The 13,175-nt window shown below is 42.9% G+C and overlaps 1 protein-coding gene across 2 annotated transcripts; it reads left to right on the top strand.

Moving 5' to 3' along the window:
* Positions 1-3,797: 3,797 nt before the first annotated feature.
* On the top strand, positions 3,798-11,619 carry LOC146833032 (uncharacterized). 2 transcript variants are annotated; one of them, XR_014960497.1, is made up of 2 exons: positions 3,798-3,920; positions 10,972-11,105. XR_014960497.1 is itself a non-coding variant. In XM_085600628.1 (2 exons), exon 1 carries the CDS (start codon positions 5,751-5,753, stop codon positions 8,649-8,651), a length of 2,901 nt encoding a protein of 966 aa, XP_085456754.1. In that variant the 5' UTR covers positions 5,687-5,750; the 3' UTR covers positions 8,652-8,823; positions 10,972-11,619. The 2 variants fall into 2 exon arrangements, 1 of the variants encoding a protein (XP_085456754.1); XM_085600628.1 differs by lacking the exon at positions 3,798-3,920 and adding an exon at positions 5,687-8,823 and having other exon boundaries at positions 10,972-11,619.
* Positions 11,620-13,175: the final 1,556 nt, after the last annotated feature.

Here is a 13,175-nt window from a genome sequence, read left to right as displayed (position 1 = left end):
GGTTAGCTATTGTCTTGATCTAGCGGAATTGCGTGTATATAGGCTTGTTGATTTTGATTGATATGTGTACTAACTCTATATGTTGAAGTCGTGTTGAGTTCTATGTATTGTGAACGGCTTCTGGGATGTAGGAAGTCGGTGACAGTTCCGTAGTAGAGCAGAGGGAGTGTTGCTCTTGGAAAAAGGCGGGATTGTTGGCCCTGTATGCAGACAGGGGAAAACGTGTGACAATTGAAGTTGCGCGTCGCATTGTCTGGGTTCGACAAGGTAGCATCGCCATGTGTTGCCATTAGAAACGTATTTCTGTGTGAGAGAAGTGTATATGATAGCAAAGGTTATCTGTGAAACTCTGGTCTTAAGTCCCAGGGATCCGTAAGGTTTGCCGTTAAAGCTTACCGCTGGAGAAGTTATAGGTATTCTCGGAGCTTGTTAGAAGGACAGGGCAAAGGTAAGCGCTGCTTTGTTAACGTATGATATAATTCTGTAGTAGGACAGACTGTTCGCTGTTCTCGGGTAAGACAGAATTCTGTGTGAATGTACTACATTTTCTGGTGTGTAAGTGCGTGAATGAGAAGGCATTCTGGTTAATTGTGAAACTCTTAGGAGCATTCCGAAGGGAAACAGTTAATTGATGCTTGTTAGTAGGGTATGGTAGAGGGATGTGCTACTTTATCAACGGAAGTAACGGTTCTGTAGTAGGGCAGAGGTAAGCGCTGCTCTCGGGAAAGGCAGAATTCTCGTGGGAAAGGTCTTTTGCTGTTCTGTGGCTAGCGAAGCAGACAATGGAGATGTTTGTACGTTGTAACTAACAGACTCGTAGAAGTTGAAACAAAGTCTACCAAGTAGTCTTGTAAAGGAGGGGTAGACGAGAAGGACAGGAGACAGGAGCAGAAGCGACTGCAGCGACTGTTGACGTCAGGGAGACCGCGCTGTGATTGGACAGTGGGCTAGAACAGAGGAAGCGCAGAGATTGGTGCGTTAGTGTGAGTCGCGCTGGGATTCGCGGACTGAGTCAGTGACGTAGACGCTCCAGGATTGGTGCGTTAGTGTGAGTCGCGCTGGGATTCGCGGACTGAGTCAGTGACGTAGACGCTCCAGGATTGGTGCGTTGGTGTGAGTCGCGCTGCAATTGGACAAAAGATCGTACAGCTGTAGTAAGAGTAAACAGCTAGTGGAAAATAAGAAAGATGTATTACCATGCTGAGGAAAAGAAGAAAAAGTCCTTGCTCAGTAAGGTTAAAACCTGGTTTGACAAGGATAAAGATATAGTGACAAGGGAAGGACAGTTATTGCCCCCGATAAGAACCCCGGCATCCTTCATGGTTGCAAAGTATGGGTATCATACTTGCATTTGGTTGGACAACTGGGTGAAATACACTAAAGATGACGGAGTGTTAGCGTTCCCAGAACATGGTTCATTTAATCTGGCCATACTGAGGAACTTACGAGAGCAGATGATGAACCTAGAGCCTCGGCCTAGGCCGACGCAATTTGAGGCATTAACTGAATGGGAAGACGAAATGCATGAACGAGAAAAGCAGAGGGGTGGGGGTAGTTACAGGTACATGTTTGGGCGAAAGTATGATCGTGAAACCCATCATGACAGAATGAGAAGGTGGCGAGATGCCAGTATGACCGAGGGGTTATATCCTGTAAGAACCGCAGAGGAATCAGGAGGGAGAAAATGTACAGAGACAGCACATAATGTAGAGACCAGAAGATATGGGGCAAATGAGTCTGATGATGATATCTTAGAGGACATGCTCTACAAAAGACCACCCCTGTATAGAAGAGAACCAGAGGTAGGAACAGCAGTTAGCCCAATGAGAAACACCCTGCGGATTATAAAGACAGAGGCTACAGCCCCTGAGCTGAAAAGCGGTTGTTCTCTGGCGGAAAGAGAAAAAGAGAGAGAAAGAGAGATAGAGAGAGAAAGAGAAAGAGAAAGAGAGAGAGAGAGAGATAGAAGAAGAGAGAGAGAAAGAGAGAGAGAGAGAGAGAGAAAGAGAGTTAGAGAGAGAGAAAGAGAGATAGAGAGAGAGAATGAGTTTGAAAATGAAAAGACCAGAGAACTATCAAGAACTACATCTGAACTAACAGAGAAAATCAGGGAGCTGACTAAGAATCTTGAAGCTGTTACAGTGCCTGTGACAATAGGCCCGGTTATGCCGATTTTTGACAAGCAGAGGACGGGTGAAAAAGGTTTGACGGTGCCATCTGTGGCCAATAGGTTGATTGTACCTCCGGAACAGGCAGAAATGAGAGCGGGAGAAACACAGTGGAGAACAGGAAAAAATCAGTGGAGACATACCGTATGTGGAGGGGAAATGAGTGTGCAGACTAACTCAAGTTTGAATTCTGGATGTATGGAAGGGACCAGTGGATCAATTTTGGAACCGCAAAGGGTGGCAGAACTAGGGGGTGTGGAAAAATCTGTGATAACTGCTGAAGATTTGAATGACTGGCTGAAAACATTACAGAAAAAGGAGAAAGAGTCACAGGGGATGGATGTAGCTAGGCTATGTATGGAAATGGAAGAGTTGATAGTAGGAACCATACCTACAGAAACACTGAAGAATTATGAGGAAGGGGAGATTCTCTTTTTATGTAAGAGTATCACATGGAGAGCAAAGAACATACATGACAGGTTGAAAGGAACAGCCAGTGAAGTGGGAATTGACATGGATAAGGTGAAAGCTTTACAGAAAACATACCGAGTGGATTTTTCAGACAAAGATATTGAGAATCTGAACCATGCAGGCCGAACAGGACAGATTAAGGAAATGATTACTTTGTTAAGAAAATGGGGAAATGTAGAAAGATGGAAAGATAGATGGTATCGAAAGCGAGAGGATGGAATGGATAGAACCTACTCAGCATTTCCCCTGACAGAAAAAGAGAAGGCAGTGACAGCTTACCCCATGAGAGAGATTCCAGGAGGAGGGTACGTACATGTCCCATGGACCAGACAGGATATTTTATCATTTACGAATGATTTCCCTCGACTAAGGGAAAAGCCAGTGGAGTGGTACAGACAAGTCGACAGATTTGTAAAGCTGTCAAAAGTACTATGGATTGACCTGAATAGTCTGTTTGATATAATTGTACCAGCAGACTTGTGGGCCGAATGTAAAATAGTCATAGATTGGCCTACAAAGGAATACCCGAGAGATCCAAAAACAGGAGCTCCAGACCCGGAGGTCATGAAAAAGTATGAGCAGGTTATGGCCTTCTTGAAAAATAAAGTACCCCCCAAGGAGACAGACTGGGTTAAAATAGACCGAACACATCAGGAATTGAAAGAATCAGTTCATGCTTACTATAAAAGACTGATACTAGCTTTTAAGCAGTTCAGTGGAGATGAACACCTGGGTGACAAGGATCTGAGTCATTTTGTGTACAGATTTGTATATGGTTTGCGGCCTGAAATCAGTGAAATGATACGGCAGCATACCGTGGATTGGCAGAGTAAGAAGATTGATGAGATTTTGAGACATGCAAAATACTTCAGTGATGAGATTGAGGCAAAGCAGAGAAAGCTGAAAGAAAAGGCAATGTGGGCACAGGTGAAAGTTGCAGAAAGACAGGAAGCTCAGCTGGTTGAACAGGCCAATAACACAGGAAATAAACCCAAGTATGGTCCAGGAAAAGGGAAAGGGAACATAGATGAGGCCAAAAAGAAGTTCCCGTGTCACAACTGTGGAAAATTGGGGCATTGGAAATCCGAGTGTAAGAATCCACCGTCCACTAACGATGATAATTCATCATTGAATTCGCAGGTGCAGAGCGAGGGGTGTGGTCAGCATCGGCAACAGCAGAAGGCTGATAAGCAGCAGAATCAGGTGCCAAAACCACCCTTGCCACAGAGAAAAGGATCCCAGAAGTACAGCCAAGAATCGGGGTTCTGCGATGAAGAACAGGTAATCAGACCAAAACGCGCAAGCACTGTATCTCAGTACTGGCTGAAAAAGGAGGGAAGTGACTCTGAGGGAGACTTCTGACGGTGCCGAAGAGAGGGGGAGGAGTGCGTACTTGGCGCTACTCTGGAAATAGACCAGGCAGGACCTTTTGTAGACGGGAAAATTAATGGTGAAAGCATCACCTTCCTAGTTGATACTGGGGCTACGAGAGCAACTGTCAGGTCAGCTGATATAAAGAATCTTCCTCTCTCGGGCGAAGCAATCCAAGTGGTTGGTGTGTCCAACACACAGATCAAAACACTACTTACTGAACCAGTAAAGGTTAGAATAGGGAAATTTTCAGACATGCACCGATTTGTGGTGTGTGACACCAGTCCAGTGAACCTGTTAGGCAGGGATCTGCTGTGCAAAATGAATTGCACTATTTTCTGTACTCCAGACGGTATAACCTTTGAGACACCTGATGAGGATGTGCTATACAGAATGACCATGGATAACAGAGAATGTGAAGCTTTGGGAACGTATGCAATATTTAATCCTGATGCATTACCATCAGAGCTGAAACAGACAGTGAAAGCAGCAGTTTGGGATTTTACTGGAGAAGATGTGGGCCTGATGAGAAATGTAGATCCAGTAAAAATTACTGTAAAAGAGGGAGTGGTTTATCCAAACATACCGCAATACAGATTGACACCTGAAATAATTGTAGGGATAACACCCTTAATTGAGAAAATGATCCAGCAAGGGGTGTTAAGAGAAATATTGAGCAACCCATGTAACTCACCGATAATGGGACTGAAGAAACCTAATGGAAAGTTCAGAATAGTACAAGATTTGAGAAAGATTAACAAGATTGTTGTGCCATGTTGTCCGACTGTGCCAAATCCATCAGTGATTTTGTATCAGATTCCTCATGATGCAGAATGGTACACAGTGATTGATTTGTGTCATGCTTTCTTTTCAATCCCATTGCATCATGACAGCCAGCCAATATTCTCATTTAGATTTGGAGAGCGGATTTTGACATGGTGCCGAATCCCACAGGGGTATACAGAGAGCCCCTCAATATTTAATCAATTGCTAAAGAAATCTCTGGAAAGTCTGACAATGCCCGAAAATTCAGTTTTGGTCCAATATATTGATGACCTACTTGTGGCATCAAAAACACGTGAAGCTTGTGAAGTAGATACCATTGCATTGCTGAATCACTTGGGAGATGGAGGATTAAAGGTATCTCCAACCAAATTGCAGTTCTGTAAGAAAGAAGTCCAGTACCTAGGACAAAATATTGAGAAAGGCCTGAGAAAAGTGACTATTGACAGAATCAAAATCCTTAGGGGAATGAGAGCCCCAATGACACAAAGAGAGGTGAGAATGTTCCTGGGAATGGTGGGCTACTGTCGTCAGTGGATAAGTAATTTTTCCCTGATTGCCAAACCATTGATTAAATTGACCAAAAATGAGGTGAGGGACCCATTAGAACTAAACCCAGAAGAAATGGCTGCATTCAGAGAGCTGAAAGATCGACTTTGTGAAGCTCCCGCCCTAGGGATGCCTGATTATGAAAAAGAATTTGAATTGTACTGCAGTGAGAGAAATGGATGTTCCCTTTCAGTGTTAATCCAGAAACACGGACGTCTGAGAAGGCCAATTGCCTATTTCTCAGCAACTCTTGACCCAGTAGCTGTGGGTTTGCCAGGTTGCCTGAAAGCAGTAGCTGCTACCTGTAAAAGTTTGGAACAAAGTGAGGGAATCATAATGGGATACCCTGTACGGGTATTTGTACCTCATGATGTGGCAATCCTTTTAACAAGGAGCCGGACACAGTTCATGTCTCATAGTCGGCTGACTAAATATGAGAAAGTCATTCTTGGTGCAACCAATGTAAGTCTGGAGAGATGTGTGAATGTGAATCCAGCGACACTGTTACCTGATGCTGAATGTGTGGGAGTGAGAAATGATGTTGATCATGACTGCCTGGATGTACTTGATTACTGCACAAAACCAAGGCCAGACATAAGAGATCTGCCACTACCTGAAAGTGATCATGTGTTGTTTGTGGATGGGTCTTGTCTAAGAACAGATGAAGGAGTGTTGAGTGCTGCATATGCTGTGTGCAAAGTCTCGGAAGTTGTGGAAGCATCACCCTTGAAAGGAGTTAAATCCGCTCAGGTGGCAGAACTGGTGGCACTGACAAAGGCATGCAAGATTGGGAGGAGTGTGAGAGTGGCTGTGATGACTGACAGCCAGTATGGCTTCGGAGTTATCCATGATTTTGGCCAACTATGGCTACAAAGAGGTTTCCTGACCTCAAGTGGAACTCCCATAAAGAATGCTGAAGTGGTTGGAAAACTGCTAGAGGCGATACAGCTGCCTAAAGAACTAGCAGTTGTAAAATGTGCTGCTCATGGTCATGGTGATGATTTTGTAACAGTTGGCAATAAGTTTGCCAATGACATTGCACAATATTGTGCAAGGAACAATCACTCAATTAACAGGAGCAAGGAACGGGAAATGTCTTCTTGTTCATTAATGTTTACTAATGAGGTAGGGACATGGGAGGAAGTAAAACAGCTGCAGGATGAGGCAGAAGATGATGAAATGAGGGATTGGGTGAAGGCAGGTTGTGCACCCAGAGAAAAAGATCATGTGTGGGTCTACAGGGATGGAAGACCAGTCTTGCCTAACAGCATGCTATCAACAATGGTAAGGATGTATCATGGCCAGGGACACCTGGGGAGGGATGCTATGATAAGAGCCTTTAAGCAAACCTGGTACAGTCCAAAGTTCAGACTGATAGCAGAAAGTCTCTGTCAGAGATGTCTGATATGTCAGCAATTCAATCCTGGAAAGAAAACAGTGGTGAGTCTAGGAACAATAGGCAGAGAGGGAGGACCCTTCACAAGAATGCAGATAGATTGCATTGAAATGCCCCCAGTCAACAGGTTGAGGTATGTTCTGGTGGTGGTCTGTTTGTTCTCAAGGTGGGTGGAGGCGTACCCGACAAGGAGAAATGATGGGATAACAGTGGCCAAATTACTGTTAAGAGAGTTCATCCCAAGGTACGGGTTCCCAGTAACCATTGAATCAGACAGAGGAGGACATTTTTATAATGAAATCATGAGTCTAATTTGCGAAGCATTGAGTGTACAGCAGAAGTTGCATTGTGCTTACAGACCAGAGGCTTCTGGGGTTGTTGAGCAGATGAATGGCACTATCAAAAACAGAATTGGCAAAATGTGCTTAGCCACAGGAATGAAATGGCCCAATGTCTTGCCTCTAGTCCTGATGACCATTAGGTCTACTCCAGACAGAACAACAGGTTTGAGTCCACATGAAATTATCATGGGACGTGCTATGAGGCATGCATATGTACCAGTGAACAAGCTGATGACTATAACTGATGACATGATTTTGGATTACTGCAAAGGCCTGGCTGACGCAGTTCATTCTGTGTTTCACCAGGTTGGAGAAGACGCCACCACACTTGAAAAGAAACCAGCCCATGATCTGAGCCCAGGGGACTGGGTAAGGATAAAAGTCCACAGAAGAAGGAATTGCCTGGTTCCAAGGTGGGGAAGGCCAAGACAAGTCATCTTAATCACGACGACTGCTGTGAAGTGCGCTGGTGTGAAGAATTGGATACATGCAAGCCACACACTGAGAGTTCCAAATCCAAGAGATGGTACTGGAAAAGAATACTTTGAAGAATCAGATTCCAGTGATGATGCAGACAGTGAGGCAGTAAGAAGGAAAAAGAATCCTGAAAGTGGGGAAAGCGAATCAAGAGAAGCTTTCATTCCACCAGAAGAGGTTCTGAAGAGAACGGTGCAAACTGCAGAAGCAAGCTCAGACTCAGAAGAATTGCCTGAGGTTCCAATTGACAGTGACCAACACAAAAAGAAAGAAAGAAAAGAAAAGAACATTCCAACAGAAGAGACACCTGAGTCTCATGAAAGAATTGGACAAGTTCCACCTGAGATAAATAGTGAAGGAAAAGGGACAGACAAAGACAGAGAGGGACAGATTGCGGAAAAACCCCGAGGAGGTGTAGGGAACATCAACAACAAGCTAGGTGAAGGGACAAGTAGACAGCAAGAAGATTGCGTGTCGGAGACCCGAGGAGGGACAGAAGCAGGGAAATCTCAACTGGTGGAAAAAGAGACTGTTGGAGAGAAAGAAGTTGTTGAAGAAAAGAAAGCTGCTAATGAACCAGAAGCAATTGAAACAGAGTCTGATGAAAGTGACAATGAGATACATGGAGGACGAGTTCTGAGAAAGAGAACTTGGCTGGGAGAAAGAAACAATAAAGAAGTGAAACAAAAGAAAAATGCTAAAGGTGATCTTTGGCCAAATAAGGTAAAAAGACTGAGGTACAGACTGACACGAGTTAACTCTTCGAGAGCTGAACAAGTGAACGAAGTGTCAAGTCAAAATCCAACTAAAGAAGAAGAAGAAACAAAGATATCTGAAAGAGCCAAAAGAATAAGAAAACCCAACCAAAGGTACAAGTCACCGGAATGGATGTATGTGGCACTGCCTGAAGAAGGAGAAGAGGCGGACAGCCAAGGAAGTCCAGAGGAGGCTTTGCTGAAAGAGGTTGCTGAAGAAGAAGCTGTGGGAATCTTGAGAGTTATCTTGTCTGACATTGGAGAAGAGACGGATGTTCAGGACCTGATACTGTTCGATGATGATGAAGAGACAGTGAAAAGTGATGAAAATCCAAATTGAGTGAATCCAAGGAAAAATAACTTGGAAAAGAGAAGAAGCAGTAGTACTAAAATTAGTAGAGTTTAATAATCTGGTGGGTACTTGCTGCCCTTAAAAGTTCAGTAAAGGAGTAGAAGAGGCTAAGTCAAAAGACACGGTTCAATTAACAAAATGGCTAACACTGAGAATAAAGGTAAATGTATCTTTCTGAAAAGATGGTACAAAATGTGCTGCTGCTGTACGGGTTTATTAATGCTGCTTTGGAGCGTGCTTGCTCTATTGATTTCATTTAGAGTCACCATAGACACTTTAGAAGGTCATACTGAGAACAAGACTAATATAGGGAAGAGTCCATTAAAAGTAGTTCCGACTAGAACTAGTAATGTACATATACATAAAGATAGATCAATTAACGATTTTTCTAGTAATGTTTTTTCTAAATTGTTGTATGATTACGTAAAGACAATGGAAGTAAGGGATTGCTACGTCTGCATGCAATTACCTGCCTCTGTTTCGGAAGGAGTGACTTATCATCATCTTCCGGCTACGTATGGAATTTCCTGTAGTGTGTTGATTAGTATTTTTTATCAATTAGGGAAATTAGATTACAATATGTCTAATGTAGATAATATTCTCGGGCAGTTGCCTATGAATAAAGCACTGAATCCTGCAAAGGATGCTAACACCTTAGGTGAGATTTTTTTAGAAACCAAAGAATTAACCTTAGACTATGTTTTTAGAAATAATTTAACTTGCAAATTGAAAGGAGAAGAGAAGAATTTTCTAGACATGGTTGAGAGAAGAAGGTTGAACATGCACAAGAAAGCAGAAGGGCATAAAATGAGTGACACAATGTGGGATATTGAGAAAGAAAAGGAGTTGAAAAATGGAGAAAGTCCAACTATGGCTATAGATGCCCCACACAAGGGAAAACTGTGCATTACCAGGAAGAGATCCCAATATGATTATTATTTCATAGGGACTAGTGAGTGCCATGATACATACTTTATTGCAACCGGATGGGGATTTAGAAGAGGAGAAGATCCAGTTTTTCCGGGAGTGTATTATATTTGTGGGAACAAGGCTTATTACCGTTTGCCTGACCATTGGTTTGGTACATGTTATGTTGGCCTGGTCTTTCCAAAGATTTTTCACATGGATAGAGTAGATGATGCTGAACATTCTAACACATTAACACGCTATAGAAGAGAAACATGGACAGATTGTAGGAGATATTTTTGGAGCTTTGATTCCAGCAGTGGGAATTTCTTTAAATGCCTGTGGCATTCGGAAGCTGTCAACAGTGGTGGATCGCTTGTCAACAAGCACCGCTGGAGGCTTTCTTTTGGTAAATACAGAAATGGTTGCTTTGCGTGCTATGGCGATGCAAAATCGACTTGCCCTCGACATTCTTTTGGCAAAAGAGGGTGGAGTCTGTGGAATGCTGAAAGTTCAACATTGTGGCACTTACATTCCTGATGAAAGTAAAGATCTAAAAGTTTACATCAAAAATATTACTGATTTGCATGAAGAATTAGTACCACTGGAAGCTGAACGTATCTGGACTAAAATGGCTAATAAGATGATTGCTATTAAGAACTTTGTAGCTAAAATAGGTAGTACCATTTTTGGTAAGATATTATTTCCATTAACTTGTGTAATAGTTGCACTATTGATTCTTTGATTAGGATGTATGTGTTGTAGATATAGAAGAAATAAAAAGAAAACCGTAAAAGAAAATGTTAAAAAGAGACAAAAGAAATCAGAAAGAGATCCACAAGAAATAGAACTTGAAGAATTAAGAGAAAGCATGTTTATAGAAACTAAAAAGGAAGATGAGATGGAAACTAGGGTCTAAAACAAGAACAAGAAGACATTTCAAATTCTTCTAAAAGGGGAAACTAAATTGATTTTTTGGGTTTTGATTTTTTGTGGTGATTATATATCACCAAAGGGGGGATTGATGGAGCAGGGTTTTTACTCCAAAACGGAATACCTGTTTCATTTTCGCATGTTATAATTAAAAGTACTACTGAATAATTATTAATGATTAATAGTTTGTCGAATGTTGACTAATTAACCTTATTAACAAGAGAATTACATGTGGGAATGCTATTGCATGGCTAAATAACAAGTGAACTAAGTTGATGAGCAAACTGACAGAAAACGATGTTGCTTATGTGATGTTATGGTGTTTTGCGCTTCTAATTAATATGCATTAATGGCTCCTGATGTCGCAAATGGCTAGATAAATACACACACATAAGGGTATTAGCAGGGGAATAACACTGTTCAATCATTTCTATGCAGTAATTATGTTTTGTGTTTCTTTGCTCTTAAGTTGACAATTGTGGCCTACTGAAAAGATGGCCACCATCTGCAGCCTGCAGTCGAGTAGATGCAATAATGAAAAAGGCTTTGCACGGACTGCGACCCTGACTTCTGGTTGAACTGAAAAGCCATGAACATGACGACAAATCCAGGCTGGCAGCCAAAAACCCCTGGATGAGAAAATTGTAGCAACTGAATAATCTGACTACATGAACTTTCGGTGGTCTCATAAAATGATACATTTTTAATCCGAAAAGAACTTCCGTGGAAGTAACAAAATTATGGACATCTGACTTTTTATTCAGAAACTTAGAATTATCAATAATGGGAAAATTCCTGAATGTTACAAGACGACAGTTTTTCCTGTTCAACGGATGTTTTAATATTCTTATTGTAACTGTTAGAATGTAAATTTCAGTATAAAAGTAAGTAGAATAGAGAGGTCTAGCGCCACTTCTTCCCGAGCTGATGATGCGAGGTCCCTACGCTGACGGAGAGGACGTTGACTCTACATGACAATAGAAGACTCTAAATCTTCTCCAGAGGACCGGTTCTGACTTAGGATCTGACATTTAGACAGAATAGGTAAATATGAGAAAAATGAATTTGCATTTAATTGGCTTTTCTTGGAATATTAGATAAATGAACAATCTGTTTGAATTCCTGTCTCGGGTGATTATTTCTGGTCATGTTTATTTGATTTATTGTGTATTCTTTGAAATGTATTCCTCTAGATCTTCAGCAACTAGCTGGTCGCATTGACCTCAAAGTATAGGCAGATCAGATAGAGCATATGTGGAAGGTGTTTTCTCCTTTACAGGGCACGGATAGTGTGATTTAGGGTGAATGTTGGTGTAATGGGCCCCACCAGAGTATGATGTGTGTATGTGTGTGTGACTGTGAAATCATTCCGTCCGTGGAAGTAGAGGGGATTTGGAAGCTCTGATCTGCACCACCACCACCACCAATACCAGTACCACCATCAATACCGCCACCAATACCAATTCCAGCACCACCAATGCCATCACCAATACCACCACCACCAAAACCAATACCACCACATCAGTGCCTCTCGCTCACTAGTGATACCAGGGGCCCTGTACGAGGCCGGAGCTGCAGCCGAGACCATCCCTCCCTCCCTCCATGCCTGCCATAAAGCAAAGCCTACCCTGCACCAGGAGGTGAAGCCAGGGCCCTACTACAGCTGGAGTGTTTTTCTATTAGGCCAAAGATAGCAATGGCATTACGCAGTGCCACACTGCACACTCAAATCATGGAGAGGGCAGGTAATAGCCCACCTCCTGCTCCTCCTCCTCCTAAGCCGTGACAGTAAATCGCAGAGGAAAAGGTGTTGGAGGGCTTTGTTAGTGTTTATAGCTCGGATCATATGTAAATCTCACTTCACACTTTGTGTCCGTGTAATTTACAACACTTGCACATCTTCTTCACTGCAGTATTTATCACTACTTTGAAGACGTCGCAGGACGGTCTCTTCCTCTGATATTTACATTCTAACAAGCGGTCGAGAAGGCCCTTTATTGCAATGCAATAGGTCTCGCATTTGCGAGAGTTTAAAATATTAGTATTGTAAATGACAATCCCTTTTATTTATGTTTTAAAATCCAAAACATAAATAAAAGGCATTGTCATTTACAATGCCAATAGCTCAAACTCCTGTGAATCCGAGACCTATTGCGTTGCAAATGCTTTTTAGGTCTCGCCTACGCAGCGCGCATGCGCTGCATAGGAGGGCTTTTAGCCGTCGCTCTGGTCATTTTCAAGCACACAATCGTGCTTGTGTCATCATCCACCTTGCGGGAGCACGCAGCGGCGCGCCACAAGCACGAGTGCAGTGCTTGAAAATGAGCAGACCGCGCGCGCGCGCACGCACCACTCCCGGGCTTGTTTTGGCTGCTAACAGTCCTCAGCCTGGCACTGCAGGGTTCCGTTTAAACTCAATCACAAGTTACTTAATTGGTTTGAAGTTACAACCTTACCTCCATAGTGGTCGAACACCGTAGGGACGTACTCCTCTGGGAACACGTCATTCGCATAGCTCATCAGCAGACATGTTTTGCCAACCACGCCATCCCCTACCACCACACACTTGAGCATCTTCACAGTCCTGTTGCCGGCATCTTCCTCTCTCGTGCCCATTTCAACGACCGGCAAACTACACAGGCAGACAAGCAGCAGAGAGCTCCGTTAGCTCAC

The sequence above is a fragment of the Triturus cristatus genome, chromosome 4_2 (genome assembly GCF_964204655.1).
Source record: "Triturus cristatus chromosome 4_2, aTriCri1.1, whole genome shotgun sequence".
Lineage (NCBI taxonomy): Eukaryota > Metazoa > Chordata > Amphibia > Caudata > Salamandridae > Triturus > Triturus cristatus.
This window is presented reverse-complemented; position numbering and strand designations above follow the sequence as displayed.

Coding starts and splice junctions, on each gene's coding strand:
- LOC146833032 (XM_085600628.1), top strand. CDS start 5,751: ATGTCTCATAGTCGGCTGACTAAATATGAGAAAGTCATTCTTGGTGCA.